We start from the raw sequence: 16,880 nt of genomic DNA on the forward strand, positions 1-16,880 counted from the left end.
ACAGGTTAAAGTAGTCTGCCAGGGATGGTGGAGAGGGCATCACTGCCTTATCTGGGGAAGAAGATGAGATATTTGACATTGGTGTAGCCTCCTCTCCTGATCCAGTTTCCTGCTCCTCAAAATTTGCCTCTTGAGGTTCTGGGCTCTGGATACAGAAGCTGAGGGAGACCATCCCATGGATTCCTGGTGGGAGACATTAGACATCCGAGAAGTATGGTGCCTTCTCTGGCTGGTCAGTAGTTCAGTTTGAGAGCTGGCAGCCCTCTTTTTGAAGGCTTTATGAGGGGAGTCAGAAGACTTTCTCCTTGGCTCATCCTCCTTAAAAGTTGAAGGCTCTGGGGACAATCTTCACCATAGAGCGGATCCAGAGCCAGGGTCGGACACTGGTTTGAGAGCAGTCTCCCTGAGGAATCTATTCTTCAATTCCTGGTTCTTTTGGGATCTCGCCTTCAGTTGCTGGCAGAAGGTGCCAAAGTGAAAGGCCTTGTTAACCAAATTAATACAAGGAGATTTAAAATTAAATTCACAGCTGGCACAATTAGTAAAGCAGAAGGTAAGCTTCTTGGGACACACTGTGCGGCTCAAGGAAAGCTCCATGGAACAGCAAAAGGTAAAAGTAATTGTTTCTTTGCCACTGCCCACTTATGAAATTGCTTAAAACAATTTTTGGGAATTTCGGGGTTTTCCTGAGATTTTATACCAGGATATGCAGAAATAGAAACCCCATTATATGCTTTGCTTAAAAAAAGGCAGCAGTTGGGAGTAGAATCCACAATTAACTGAAGCAATTGGTAAAGTGAAGCAGGCACTGGCCTCGATGCCCATGTTAATCCAACCTAATTATTCACAAACATTTGTGTTGGAACTAGCTGCTGCTGTGGTGGCATGTTAGGTGTGTGCACGCCACGTGCACCGGTGCCAGAGATTTTCAAGTCAGTGGTATCCATAGGGTCAGCTCTAGCATCCCGTGGGGTTGCGCGCATATATGCCACTATAAAGAGGGCTGGCGGCCCACCCACCCTCTCAATTCCTTCTTGCCAGAAACACTGACAGAGGGATAGGAAGGTGAGACATGGAATGGACACAAGCAACACATCTTGAAGAACAGCAGTTACAAAAGGTTACTAACTGTTTTTTCTTCTTCAAGTGCTTGCTCATTTCCATTCCATGTTAGGTGACTCACAAGAGTGTCCTCTGAAGTGGGGTAGGAGCTCACAAACATGCTGATTGCAACACAGATATTCCACAGCTGGCATCATCACAGGCCTGTTGAGTGATGGCATACTGGGACGCAAAGGTATGGACTAATGACCATGTCACGGCCCTGCAGATGTTCTGGATTGGTACGTGTGCTAGGAACGCTGCTGCTGCTGCTGCTTGCACTCTTGTAGAATAAGCTGTCACCATAGCCGGCGGCGGGATCTTTGCCTGCTCATAGCAAGCTCAGATGCAGATGGTAATCCTGGATGAGATCTTCTGGGATGACACTAGGAGTCCTTTCACCCTGTCTGCCACAGCAATGAAAAGCTGTGTAGACTTGTGAAAGGGCTTAGTCCTTTCTATATAGAAGGCATGGGCTCATCTAACATCTAAAAAATGTAATCGCTTCTCCTCATCAGTGCTGTGAAGCTTTGGAAAGAAGACAGGCTGGAAAATGTCCTGGTTGTTATAGAACTGCAACACTACCTTCTTAACAAAGGTGAACCTTGTCTGTGAAGAGCACCATACAAGGGCGTTTTGAACTCAGCGCCTTGATTTTCGAAACTCTTCTGGCTGAAGTAATTGCCACAAGGAAGGCAACCTTCCATGAAAGTAGTAGTAAAGGACAAGACACCAGAGGCTCGAAGTGGGGGGTCACATAAGTCTTGACAGAACTAGATTCAGATCCCATGGGGGGATCAGGTTGCAAATCTGTGGGTAGAGCCTTTCTAAGCCCTTCAGGAACCTGATTGTCATCTCATATGAGAAGACTGATTTGCCCTGGATCAGCAGAAGGAAGGCCAAGATGGCTGCTAGGTGAACCTTGACTGACAACACACCCAGACCTTGATGCTTCAGGTTGGAGCACATAGTCCAAGATGGATTGCAGGGAAGACTGACATGGAGACAGGCTCCATTCAGAGGGTCAACAAGTGAAACACTTCTAATGCCAGGTATGTAGCCCTGGTGGAGGGTTCCCTGCTATCTAACAGACTTTATAGACCTGCTCAGAGCAGGCCTACTCCAAGGGGTTTTAGCCTTGCAGCAGCCACGCTGTCAAGTGCAAGGATGCAAGGTTCGGAGCAGCTGGCCGTGGTCTTCTGAAATCAAATCCGGACAGGTGGGAGCGCTTGTGCGGCTTCCACCACTAGATCTAGTAGCATGCTGAACCAATGCTGGTGAGGTCACGCTGGGGCCGTCATGATAACTTTCACCTTGTCCCTCTGGATCTTTAGGAGGACCTTGTGAACCAAGGGGATTAGTGAGAAGGCGTACAATAGGTCGTTTGTCCAGTGTAGGAGAAAAGCATTGGTGAGAGAGCTCTTGCTGAGCCTGTGCATTGAACAGAACCAATGGAATTTCCTGTTCAGTCTGGTGGTGAACAGATCTGCCTGGGGAATCCCCCACCTCTGGAAGATGACCCTGGCGACCTCCAAGTGAAGACACCACTGGTAGCAAGAGGCAAAGGATTTGCTGAGGTTATCTGCCAATACATTCTGATCCCCCAGGAGGTGTGAGGCCTCCAGGTGAATGGTATGCTTCACACAGGAGTTCCACAGTCAGAGGACCTCCTGACACAGGGCTGAGGAAGGGAAGGTTACATACTGTAACTGAAGGTTCTTCGATAGGTGTGGTCCCTATCTCGATTCCAGATGTGGGTGTGCATGCGCACCATACACCGGAGCCAGAACTGTTCAAAGTAGTCTCCGTCAACTCGCATGTGCACTGTGTGTTCACTACATGGGGTGTTCACTACGCCCCCTTACTGACAGAGACAGAGCCCGCAGCAGAGGGGACAGGGGTGGGATTGGAATCCAGATATGGCATAATGAGCTGTAAATGTGTGGACAGAGGATCATGTTGCAGCTTTACAAATCTTCTGTGAGGAGCGCATACATGGTGGCTTGTGCCCTGGTGGAGTGGGCTGTGATTTCCAGTGGTGGATCAACATTGACAATGGTGTAGCATTCTGAAAGGCAGAGTGAGATCCACTTGGAGATGCGCTGAGATGAGAGCATGCCCTTGAGTCTACTCTGCTATGGCAAGAAAAAGTCTGAGTGAAGCTTGAAAGACCCGGGTGCGGTGGTTATAAAAGCCCAGCACATGACACACATCAAGTGAATGCACGGCACGCTCCCTGTTGGAGGAACGTGGTTTTGGGTAGGTTGGGAAATGGATTACTTGGCTGAGGTGGGAGAGGCTACCTTTGTGAGAAACTTAGGCTGAAGTCTTAGGGAGATCTTATATTTGTGGAATATACGAAAGGGTGGGTCCACCATCATGGCTGCTAGTTCACTGACCCTATGGGTGGACATTAGCCACCAAGAAAATCACTTTCATATAGAGGTGGGTGATTGAGCAAGTAACCAGGGGGCTCGAAGGGCAATTTCATAGGTTGGAGAGGACAAGGCTGACGTCCCATGAAGGAGCAGGCTTCCTGATCTGAGGGAAGATGTTTAGAAGACCACATAGAAATCAAGCAGTAGTTGGATGGCTAAAAATATAGAAGCCTTCTACTTGCAGAAGGAAGGTGCTGAGTGCCACCAGGTGCATAGAGCAGTGGCGGAGACCTGAACTGTGGAGATGGGAGTAGACAATCTAGGATATATGGTATGGACACAGTATTAGTTGGGTAATGGTGATGAGATGTCCATTCCGTGAATCAACACCATTCAGCCTGATGGCAGGCTCTAGTAGTAGAACAGGCTCTAGTAGTGGAGCTTACTATGGATAAGCATGTTGTATACCAGTGTAAAACACGCTATGTCCATCTGCGAGCCCCATCCAAATATGAGGCCATGAGATGTAGTGGGTGTGGATTGGAGACCCAGAGGGGAAGATGGATTGGGGAGTAGATGGTGAAGGAGCTCCACAAAACTATATCGTCGGGGCAAGTAGGGGGCTATGCATATGAGGACTGCACAGTCCCTTCTCACTTTGTGGAGGACTTGTGGAAGGAGTGGGATGGGCAGAAAGGCATAACAAAGTCCCGGTGACCATGGGAGAAGAAACATCTCCTTGCGAGCCGAGGGCTCCCCTGGAGCAGAAGGGTAAGCTTGTGGTTGGCTGCTGTTGCAAATAGGTTCCATGTTGGTGTGCCCCATTGTTGGAAGATGCAGTGAAGAGTGGGGTCGTGGATCTCCCACTCATGATTTTGACGGAAGGAACGGCTGAGTGTTCCTGATAAGGTGTTCTCTGTGCCTGGTATGTGGATTGTGTGTAACATGATGATGTGCCATAGGCACCAGTTCCATAGTTGTATTGCCTTCCTGCATAAGTTTGGTGATTTGGCTCCTGCCCCCATTTGTTCATGTATACGCCTGCCGTCATGCTGTCCAAGAGCAGTTGCACATGTTTGGAGTAGACGAGGTGAAGAAGCACCTGGCAGGCATGTTGGACTGCTCATAGCTTCAGGATGTTGATGAGCATCCTTGTTTCTCTGGGTGTCCATAGGCCTTGCACCAAATGATCACCCATGTGAGCATCCCAGCCGACAAGTGAAGTGTCCATGGCAAGAATGGTCTCTGGCACAGGGGCTTGAAGGAGTTTCCTATCATAACTTTGGTCTCGCTACCCTACCAGGGAGGTTACTAGCATAGGTGGGAGGGTAATTCGTTTGTTCAGATGGTCCTTCTGTGGGTCACACACCAAGAGTAACCACAGTTGCAGGCATCTCATGTGGAGGCGTGCATGTGGGGTAACTGTGGTGCGCGTTGCCATGTGTCCCAGGAGTGAGAGGCAGTATTGGACATGTATGCGGGGGCAGTGCTGTAGGTGCAGAAGAGAGCTTTGGGTGTGGCAAATCCGTCCTTTGGCAGAAAGGCCCGGGCCGCTTGAAAGTTCAGGTAAGCCCCTATGAATGAGAGCTCTTTGGTGAGGACAAGAATGGACTTATATTCATTAATACAGACTCCCAGATTGCCAGCCACAGAGTGTTCGTAATGCATGGATGATGCTAAGAAGGCATTCACGTGATGGTGTTACCAGAGACCAATCGTCTAGATATGGAAATAGGGAGTGGCCCGGGCATCGCATCTGAGCTGCAACCACTGAGAAGACCTTTGTGAAGACCCAGGGCACTATGCCTATGCTGAACAGGAGAACCTGGAATTGGTAGTGAGAGTTTCAAACCATGAATTGGAGGAATCTGTGGTGGACAGTGATGATGTCCACATGGAAATATGTCTCTTTCAGCTTGAGAGCCGCGAACCAGGCTCCTGGGATCATTTTTTGTAGGGTGACCATCCGAAAGTGGAATTTGTGGATGTATCTGTTCAAGGCTCATAGATACAGGATAGGATGGAGATCCCCTCCTTTCTTTAGTTTAAGGAAATGAGGGGAGTAAAAGCCTTGACCCTGACAATGGTGTTGGACATTTTCTATGGCCCTTTTCATGAAGACTGTTCCTTTCCTTTCTTAGAAAGTTTAGATGAGGTAGATCTGTGGATCTGTTTGCAGGGGGAGGGGTGGCGAGGGAAGGCATGGAACTCTGTGATGTAGCCTTGATGTATAATGTCTAATACCCATCAATCAGTGGTAATCTTGCTCCAATCATGGGCAAATAGAGCAAGACCACCTCCAAATGTGATTGGTGAGGTCGGAGGAAGTATGAGGTAAGGTTTGCAGGTCTCCAATAAGGAGTCAGAAGGGCTGCCTCAAGCGTTGGTGAAAGGAAGATGTGGTAGAGGTGGAAGCGGAAGAAAAAAATCGGTCTTTGAGAATGCTGGCAGCAGCAAGGTTGTTCCTGTTCTCATGATGGATATGGTTCGTAGAACAGCCGGGTGGGATATTGGCATCAGAAAGCTGGTCTATTTTCATTGCGGGCCAGTGCTGGAGTAAATAAGCCTATTGAGCAGACTGTGGCACATTGAGTCCTTCAGTGAGTGGAGACTGATCCGTTTTATCACTGAATAACGTTACTCTCAAATGATAGGCCTTCCAAAGTCATTTGGACTTCCTTAGGAAAACCAGATGTAGACCCACTTTGGCCTTCGGGATTAGGAAAGAATGGGAACACAACTCCTGTCCTCTCGAGTCTTGGGGAACTTCCTCTATGGCCATCACCTGGAGGGCTTTGCACCTCCTGAAGGAGAAGCTGCTCATGAGAAGAGTCCTTGAAGAGGGAGGGGGATGGAGGTGGGATAGAAACAAACTGAAGGGTGTACTCTACTGCTATGCAACTGAATAACCATTGGTCTGATGTTATAGAAGACCATACCAGGAGGAAGGGTGAAAGGCCTAACAAAAACAAAATGGGGGATCGATCCTGGATTGAGGCTGGTAGGTTATACTTGGGTGTGCCTTCAAAAGGCCTGTTTATTCCCCTCTGGGATACTGGCTTGATCACAAATAGGACACTTGAGGTGGAATGCTGGGACTGACATGCTTGTAACCTTTTCCCTTTCTTTTGAAGGGTTTATGCCTGGCTAGCCCTGAAAATCTAGGAGGCTGCTGGGGCCTAAAAAGCTTCCTGGGGGCCTGGGGTGTATAAAGGCCCAGGGAACATAGGGTAGCCCTCGAATCTTTGAGGCCATACAGCTTGTGTCTGTCTGTTCTGAGAACAGAGAGGCTCTTTCAAAGGGGAGGTCTTACACCAATTGCTGGATGTCATGTGAGAAGCCTGACAACTGCAGCAAAGAGCAACACCCCATTGTGACAGCTGATGCCATTGTTCAAGATGCCGAGTCGGTCGCATACAAGGCTGCCTGAAGGGAGGCCCTGGACACCGACTTGCCCTCCTCCATAATAGCCACAAATTCCTGCCTCGACTCCTGAGGCAGAGAACCCTTGAATTTAGCCACAGAGCCCCACATGTTAAAGTTGTATCTCCTCAGCACTGCTTGCTGGTTGGAGAGATGAAGCTGCAGGCTGGCTGTCAAATAAATTTTCCTCTTGAACAAATCCAGTCTCTTAGCATCTTTATTTTTTTGGGGTGGCGCTCTTCTGACCCTGCCTCTCCTGTTCATCAGCAGCCAAAACCATCAGGGAGCCCCAGAGGGGAGTGCGAGTACATATATCCAAAGCCCTTAGCTGGGACATAATACTTCTTCTCGGCCCTTTTTCAAGTAAGGGGCAGAGAAGAAGGGATCTACCACAGCAACCTAACCAGCTTCAACACTCCTTTGTGAACTGGCAAGGCCACTTTGGAGGGGGCCACTGGCAGCCAAAATGTGAGATGGGGAGTCCATGGGTTCTTTAAGCTCCTCAGCCTCCAGCCCCATCATGATGTTAAATACTACAAAGATGCCAAGAACATCCCAAAATGTAGAGCATAATGAGTCCAGTCTGGTTGAAGCCTACAATTGATGATCTTGTGCAACTAATCCATGTATGTAGGCGTTTAAAGATATTTAAGATACAGCAGTGATGGGCTGATTGCTCAAATGATTTCCTATTGAAGGGTCACCCAAACTAAAACAAAAAAATACCATTCAGTGTTTAAGTATTCAGCTAAGGCAGGTGAACACCTTCAGATTTTCTGAAGCAGAACAAAGCCACATGATCAAGTTCTAAACAGGAAATGGGTACCATTACATATGTGAGATTAGAAAGGAACTTTTTCTGCATGAGGATGGGGTCAGAAAGGAGGTGGTAAGTTTCAGGGTAAAAAAACAAAAAACCCACACCAATAATTCCCAACAGTATCAAAAATTGTCCAAAGCCACCACTTCCCATAATTCAGCAGAGGTTGCACATCTTAATATGGAGAATTTAATATGTTATTAGGATAGTACACTCTCTCCTGCCATCCACCACTCAATCATTTGCAAAGCCCTTTTCTATTTTCACATATGGGAACGACAAGTTTAAAAATATATATACACATCTTTAGTACATAGTCCTGTAGAAATGGTAGTTGGACTGGTCTACTGGATAGCTCCTTGGTTGTTCTCATCAAAGTTCTCTCAGGAATACTGTTGGTGCCAATTCATCACCAACTCATCTATAGGCTTCTCCCCTGGTCAAAGTAAGAAAGAGAAAAAATGCCAAACAAAGAAAGTGATCCTGAATGTTTCTAAAGTCTATGAGCACCGATCTATTGCTCTGAGGCAGAAGCTCAGGACCAAATCCTACCCTCACAGTTACATCTATGCAACCCTTAATGGTGTCGGAGTTGCACACTAACTAAGGACATTCTCTAGTAGTATTTTGCAATGCACTTAAAATAGACTTTTTGAGCAATTTTAAGAAAAAGGATTTCACAGAGTTTTTGGTTTCCTTCAATATCCATTCAGCTCATTAAAATTCAATGAGCTACAATTAAATGCTATCAGTAAAACAGAAAAATACCAAAACATAATGCTCAAAATAAGTTCATTTAATATATGAAAATGGTTTTGTTAATTATCCACACTGGCTATATTTTCAGTATAAAGGTTTACACATATAAAAAACAAATGTCAAAAATTCTGAAAAAATACCATTAAATTCCAAATGCTGAACACTGAACAAAAGGCACAACAAAATAACTAACAATGAATATAATCCATATGTCACAGTGTGTAGTCTTAAACATTAGCTAATGTAGCTTAGAAACACAGAAAATCATTTTATTCACTTTAACCAGTGACTGATAGTTTAGACAACTAATTCAGCCTTCTTCGAATTCAACTACTGCTCCTTTTGTTTCAAGTATAAGGAAAGGAGGAGAAAGTTACCCTAAATTAGGGATGAAAAGCATCAGCTGATCATCAACTTGCAGTACGTTAAGATAAAGAATTACAGATTTATTTTCTAACAACTCTTATAAAGTTCAGTTTAGTAAAACTGGATAGCAGCATAAATACTTCATGTTACCCTTGTTCAGCATGCTCACGTTCAGATGCTTTGTTGCATAGTTCTACCGTGTGCCAAGTAAAAAAATACTAACATCTCACCCCCTCCCCCCAAATAAGAAAACCTTGTTAAAAACAGAACTAATTAGAATATCATAAATAGAAAATACTATGTAGTGCTTAGGAATTTACCCTTGATCCCTTTGCACTGGCCGTATTATTTCCATTGCCAGCAATGGAAAGTCTCATGAGGAGAGGAGATTTTCCAAAACCAGAAAGTAAAGCAGTTGATCTATTGATAAAACAACAATCTGGATGGTTTAATAAATGTTCTGAGACTTTGCTAGCTTTAATTAAAGTCTGTAGTTTAAAAAAGAAAAGAAAATTAAATAAAAATATTGTCCCTTATCAAATGTAACACTGACATTTTCAGCATAAGATCTTATTTGCTTAACAAAAACCGAATGTATCGTGAAGATCAGCAACACACAAATTTGGTACACAAAAATTTGTGTTATTTTATGACTAAAGTAGTCCTATTTTGAAGAGCTACTATCTAGGCTTCTGCTTCTTTTTGCCAGATACATTTTCCTGTAGATCTGAAACATCACTTTTGAGTCTTTGACTGGCACCTGAAGAGCCTCATTTCCTTCCAAGATTTGTATTGCTGCATCAAGTGGAATATTATCATCAACTGAAAGACAGATATGAAGTCAATTACACTGAAAGTCAGTATGGAGCATTCATCATTTACTTATAAATTTCAGCAAGCTAATGTTTTATCTTTTAAAATAAAGTGAAACACAAATGCAATATTTAAAAGTTCAGAATGAGCATTTTAAGTGCGTGGCACTGAAGACCATCCACAGTAAAAATGATTTCATTGCCTAATTTACTAAACAAACAAACAATCTAGCATTTAATTCCCTATACCCACCCCAACCATTTTTAATACTGAATTGTGACTCTTGCAAGAAGTGTGGACTAAAAGGCTTAGGCCTTGCCTACACTATGGAATTATAGCAAAATATTGCCACCGATGCTATGACTGGTTCAGCTGCACCAACTGGATCTCAAATGAAGCTTTAGTGGCCTCCATCATTACCATATTATTAGGGCAATAAAAATCTCCAGAAAGCACCAGAGCCATGTGTGCATTCAGGCTCCCATTGGTGCAGCCGAACAAGTGACAGCACCGGAGATAATATTTTACTAATATGTCTTAGTGTACATTAACAAATTTTGAAGCCAAGCAAACAGTATTTGATATTTATTCTAACATGAATAATCAAGTAATTTCACCTTGAGCTGTTCCTTCAGTTTTTCTTTGTTTCACTGGAATATAATTTAACCAATCTTCCTTTTTACTTTTGACTCCTGAAAATTAAAAAGATAAAAGAAATTAAATTGAAGGATAAATCTTACAATCACCACTAACTCTTACCACACAAGTCATAAGCACAAAGTCAGGCATAACAGAAGAGCCAGTAAAGTAAGTGTTTAGTCTCAAATTGTTCTATACAGCTTATTTATAGTTTATAGAAATCTAAAAGATTGGAATTTCTACAGTTATTTAACTTCAAAGAAGAACAATAAATCTTAACTATATGAATTTCACCCTCCCACCACCAAAAATAATATTAGGGTTCTGTGGTTTTAAAGCTCAATACTGGCAATAAACTGCTTTTGACTTTACATCACAGCATTCAACCTAAATGTTGCCTCATACGGTACACAAGACCACACATTATTGTTTACACTGTTTCATAAATCAGGAGAAAAATTTAAATTTATACTTCACCTGCCACAAGGGATGTGTCTCTTTCAGAGCAGTGTGAGATATCCAAACTCTCCCCATCAGTGGCTTTATTTCTGAACAGTATCTCTGGACACAATTTAAATTCAAGCATTTGTGGTCTGTGTAGTTTATCCTCTTCTGAAGGTGAGCCATCAGTTTTCCAGTCCTGGCTGTGCTGTGGAACTTTATTAGATTTGATATGCCATACAGGCTTAGGAGGTGATGTTTCTAGTTTTGTCAGACAAATGCTTTCCTGGGCAGTACGTATAAATGCAACTCTATTTAGATAATTTTTTTGTTGTTCCCTTTGAAGAGAAATTTTCAGTCGGTTAGTTCTTCTACTTAAATACTGTGGATTTTTTTCTGAATGTTTCTCTCTGTTGTGAGCATCCAGGTCTTTCTCTCTGCCAGAAAAGTAAGTTTTAGACTTTTTAGAAGGACGCCCTTTTTTTTTCTGTGGTATAGTGACAGAAATATGATTTGCTAAGAAGAAGTTTTTATATTTCCAGCCGTTTTCTTCCTTGGATGTTGCAGATTTCTCAAAGTTGGTCATATCAGTACTTTGTTTATTACACCCTGCACGTTCAAAGGTATTTGTTTCATGTTTGATTCTTTCATCTTCTAATTTTTGTTTTTTTGAGTCTCTCTTCCCAATCATATTTTCTTTCCGTTTTCGTCTATATAAATGTTCCTGTGAAGGTAAGACTTTTATAGATTTATGCGGAGAACATTCATACTTTCTTGAGCTTGCATTTGAAGATTTTATTCTGGCTCCATGATGATTATCCAACTTGTGTTTTATTTCTGTTGACAATTTTGTTTTCTCTTTAATTTCCACATTCTTGCTAAGTGTGTAATTATGTCTCTTAACTATGTGTGCTTCACCAGCATTTTGTTCAAGTTTTTTGTATTTTTTACGTTCTTCATATATTTTAGTTTGTTTGACCTCAATGGTTTCTGAAATTTTTGAATTGTGGACATGTGTCTTGGATTTCACAGCCAATCCTTCTGTTTGGGTTCGATCTTTTTCAAAAGATTCCATCTGACAGACTTCTTTTTTTTTAGTTGATATTATCAAGTGTTCTGCATTTGTATCATGGACCTTTCTTGAAGTTAATTCCTCCCTTGTGCATTTCTGAGAATCTTTTTCATTAGTCCAAACCTTTTTCCCTGAAGAGGGCGTTAATACATGGAGTTGCAACTCTTCCCTCCACTGGCCATTCATTCTTTTGAATTTATCATTTTCTCTTTTCTCAGAAGAATGAAAAGATCTGATTACTTCTTGGTGAGCTTTAGCTGATTTGTATTTGTTACTCATTTTGAGCTTAACATCTTTGTTTATTGTGGTTTGTGCACATCTATCTTTGTCCACTGTGGGAATACTTTTGCTTGTATCATGTAATTTGACAGGAAGCTGCAGGTTGTTTTCCATTGCACAGTTAGTCTCTGTTATGTGATCAGTTCTACTAGTCGTTTCCTGTCTCCCTTTAAAAGCAGTGTTTTCAGATTCTGAACACTGATTGCCTCCATTCTGTTTCTCTGAAGTAACATCCTCTCCAGATTTACATGAGCATCCTGGCACTGCGTATACTGCAGCTAACCAACCCATTAAACAACAATACGTAAATTTTTTCTCTCGTTTTGGGGCTGCGGTTTCCCCTGTGTTCTTTTCTCTCTCTGTGCTTAGATTCTGATCAGGCTGAATATGGCTTTCTGAATTTTCTCTCTCTGCTGAACTCATTTCCAACTCTTGATTTTCAGTGTTTTCCACCGTGACTTTGTTAGAGGACTGGTGATTATGTTCAGGGAACAGTTCTTTCATTTGTTCTGAATTTAGTATTGTGATTTTTATTTGGCTTATTGGGTCCTTGGGATCACAGCTTTTGCTACAAGTTTGAGTTTCTTTTCCAACTTGATTCTCTGTTGCTTCAATCACAGAATCTTCATTTTTAGTCAACTGTTTCATCAGTACATCTGCACACTCAATCCCATAAGGAAACTCTTTCAAAAGTTCAGTTAGCTGATCATTTAGAGAGGTTACAGGTACTGCTCTATTAACACTAGTCCCACTATCCACTGTATTTTCACCTTCACTAGATACACGTTCATGTGCGTTTTCTTCTTTTGCAGTAGAACAGACATCTGTTTCACCAATTATGTTAAATGATAGATCTTGTTTATTTCTGATCAACTCCTGGTTAACATCAGCAACAACTTTTTCTCCATTCCTGGAAACAATATTTTGCAGCATTTTTTGTCCTGAATTACAAATAGTTTTCAAAGTGTCTCCAAGTTTTTCTTCCTCAGAACTTCTTACATTTACATTATCCAAAATCTTATTTTTATTACACTGATCTGTATCACATGAAAACGTCTCTAAACTTGGTACTTCTAATGACTTTGTTGTGGAAACTGCTTTAGACAAAGTATTTTGCTGTGGCAGAAAACTCTCCCCTTCAAACACACGGGCTTTCATTTCAGATTCTCCTTTAGAAGTATCTAACAGTTGTTCTTTATGCTTAGTATTAGACATATTTTCTTCTAACAGGACACCATTTTTCTCTAATTGCATCAAAGGAACAGAACTGAACATATTCGCTATTTGGGAATTATAAGATGCATCACCTTCAACAAGTGAACATACACTGGAAATCTGTAACATAACATCTTCTGATACAATTGTTGTAGTGCCCCCTGGTTCTACAAAGTCCTCCCAATTTTTATTCTCTGTTAGGCCTTTGTGAGACACTGGATTTGAACCATTTGTGCTTGTTTTGGACAGAGAAGTTGTGTTTTGTAAACTGAGCTGCATATTAGTTTCTTTCTCTTCTTGTGCAAACTGATCAGCTTTCCTTTTGTTTACATCGTATGTGCAGTTTGAATTTACAGCATCTTTTACTATTTTGTTTCCATTAGCTGATTTGGTGTGTTGCATATCTGAATCCACTTTTTGTAGTGGAATACATTTATCTGATCGTAAGTAACTAGTTTCTATTATCCCTTTATTACTATTTGCCACTTCTGAAACATCTTTTTGTTTATGTTCTTGTAGACTACATACACTGCCTCCTTCAATCACTGGATAAATTATTCCAGCAGAAAACGTTGGATTTTTTTCTTGAGGTTCACTTGGAGTTGTCTCTTTAGAAAGTATTAAAGGAGAAACTACAGCAACTTGGGGTTCAAAACCCTTTATCAAGTTGGAGCCCAATGTATCATGCTTTTGCCCAGCAGAAGGAATTGTAGAAGACAATGTTGTTTCATTTGTGCTTATTGTAACTTTATTTAGGTCACCTTTAGCTATTGTATTTTGGGTGTTTTCCAAGCTATGACATGTACTCCAATCATGAAATCCTTCATAAGATGATGAAATCAGATTTGAGTCTACACTTTTATTTGACTGACTGTTTTGAACATCCACAGATTCTGAAGGACACTTTCTCCACAAAGCAAGGCATGCTGCTAGCTCTTCCATAGAAGTACAGCTGTTCATTTTAGAAAATGAATTTCCATTAACAGCTGCTGGTGGTGGTGTATTCTCAACTACACCATTAGTTATACTTACTTCAGCTGTTTCTGAAGCCAGAGGATTTATAAAAGAAGTATTAAGTATCTTCTCATTGTTCAAAGTTTTGATGTTCTCAGTTAGCTGAGAACAAACTCCTTTAGTTTGTTGATCTAATTCAGGACATGCCGATATTGAACACTGGACTGTCTCAACAGCACCTTTTGCTTCTCTTTTGTTGGACAGTGAACTTCCTCCTGAGAGTGTTAAATCTGAAGTTGTTTTTTCATTCTGAAGGAGGCTAGACATTTTATCAGCAAGAGCACCAGACTTTTTTTCTTGCAAAATACCCATCCTATTTAGCACAGAGTGGAAAAGTGAGGCTTCCCCAGTGCTAACCGATATATTTTTTGGTAAGACTCTGTCTGAGCTACTAAATTTGGTAAGACCTGAAGTGTTTTCAGTGCATTTCAAGGTCTCTTGCGTAGGACCAGCAGGTGATGCATTCTTTGGGCCTAAGACTGAAGTTCTCTCAAGATCATTTAAATGAACTGGGAGTTTATCCTGACAGGCAACCAAAACAGAAGCAGAATTTCCTTGGTTAGTCTGATGACTATCTTGTCTAATCCTAGTCTTGTCTAATCCTTCACTGCCAGTATTGGTAATGTTTTTGTCCTTTCTTTCTTCAAGTGAAGATTGAAGAACTGGTAGTTGTTGACTCTTCATTCCTACTGTATCAGAGTGTGAAAATGTTTCAGTCTGATTGGCCACATGTGGAAAAGGTTTAAGGTTAATGTTTTGATTATATGGAGGAAGGTCAGAGGTCATTTTATTATGTTCTGAAGATGCCAAGAGTTTTTGTTTTATTAAAAAAACCCTTTCAAGTATTGCATATTTTTTTTTAATTTCCAACAGTTTTTGAGCTTCCACAGCCAGACTTTCTTTTGTTACTTTCAATCTACCATCTGTTAATGAAATAGTCTTAGAATTATTAAGCAAATCTGTTGGATCAGTAACTGGACTTTCTTGTACTGAAGCTATTTTATTCAGTGGCTCAGAAGGAACTGTTACAACTTCTTGCATGTTGTTAAAATACCTTTCTAAAACGTAAGTTGAAGGCTTAGCTGTTTCATTTAAAGGCTGATTTGATGTCACATTTCCACTTAAATTATATACATTTCCAGTTGTCTGACTGGTTTCTCCAGACTGTAGTTTCTGCCAGTGCTGCTGTACACCTTTAATGTGAGAAACATTACTTTGATCTGATGTAGGTTTCTGCTGGTTTTGGATATGTTCATTAGATATACTATGAACTACTTGTTGAAGACCTGTCAAAGATTGTGCTGCAGCTCTACAATCATAACTAGAAGGCATCATATAGGGTGAAGGATTTCCATTATGATCTTCAGAGCCAATTTGGGCAGATGCATATTGTTGCGATTGTACAGTTATTGCAGTGTTTGGACTTGATGAATGTGTACCCTGAAATGGAGTGCTTGGACAGTGTACTTGTTGCTGGACATGTTGGGTAGGCAAAGCAAAAGCCAAAGAGTTCGGCTGAGAATTTACACACTCATTTGATGACTGATTAATAGGTACTGTAGTACACTGTTGAGACGAGGCAGGCCCATTCAAGTTATATTGTTGTACCCATCCCACCGGAAGCTCCTTTGAAGATGTACTGCATGCTTGGTTACCTTGATAAAACATCATATTTCTTGTAAAATTAGGATGTGCTATTTGAGGCTGCATAAGATAGGCATTTGTGGTCATATACTGATTCTGTGGCTTCTGAGGTATATTCTGTACATTGTTACCAGCACTTGTTTGTGATGATGCAGTAGATATTCTTGACTGGGAAAAAACATGCATGTTGGAGACAGAGTTTGGCCAACGATTCAGAGTAGTCTCTACTGGCACATGTGTAGCCTGTTTAGGAACAAGCCTTGTTATTTGTACATGTGAAGTTGGATGCCTCTCAAACGAACGCTGCGAGGTAACAAAAACTCTACCAGATACAGATTCTTTGGGAAATGCTTGCTGCAACGTTTTATATCCTTCAGTATTTTGAAAAGGCAATGGATTTGTAACGGTGTTCATGTTGTTAGACTGCAGAAATATGATTTGATTACTTCCAGGATAAGTACAGGCATTCTGAGCAGAATAAGTGCTTGTCTGAGGGAAAGCACATACATTAGAAGATGTTTGAGAAAAATGAATTCCTTGACTTTTCAAACTATTTTGACACTGCAAGTTATTCTGATTATCAACATTTTGGGGTGGTCTTACATTCCAGTCCATTCTGTCTTGATGTTGCTTTTATTTCTGTTGAGTTTAAATTCAGAATTCTAGAAAGAAGTCAAAATATTAATTATATTTAAACCAATAAATGTTTTTATTCTGACTTTCAAAAATCCACTAACAGAACTGCTTGAATGAAATGAAGTTGCTAGATAAAACAACTTCACTTATGAGCCATAAATATGGACATCAAAAATCCCAAATTCTAAAAAATATATTAAAGTTCTTTCCCAGAATATGAAAAACAAAGCCACAGCATATGAATTTCTATTGAATGTATGAAGTGTCTTAGATCATCAGA

The 16,880-nt window shown here is 41.4% G+C and overlaps 1 protein-coding gene across 1 annotated transcript in view; it reads right to left on the minus strand.

Moving 5' to 3' along the window:
• Window positions 1-8,497: 8,497 nt before the first annotated feature.
• RESF1 (retroelement silencing factor 1) overlaps window positions 8,498-16,880 on the minus strand; it is a 48,483-nt gene continuing 40,100 nt past the window's right edge. The window contains exons 4-6 of the mRNA XM_067536108.1: window positions 10,777-16,626; window positions 10,278-10,352; window positions 8,498-9,669 (exon numbers count right to left, since the gene is read on the minus strand). Coding sequence (XP_067392209.1) covers window positions 9,512-9,669; window positions 10,278-10,352; window positions 10,777-16,579 — 6,036 coding nt within the window. The 5' untranslated portion in view covers window positions 16,580-16,626 and the 3' untranslated portion in view covers window positions 8,498-9,511. The remainder of the gene's footprint in view (window positions 9,670-10,277; window positions 10,353-10,776; window positions 16,627-16,880) is intronic.

The sequence above is a fragment of the Emydura macquarii genome, unplaced genomic scaffold, assembly GCF_026122565.2.
Source record: "Emydura macquarii macquarii isolate MOO-44397 ecotype Brisbane River unplaced genomic scaffold, CSIRO-AGI_Emac_v2 contig_3530, whole genome shotgun sequence".
NCBI classification, from domain to species: Eukaryota; Metazoa; Chordata; order Testudines; family Chelidae; genus Emydura; species Emydura macquarii.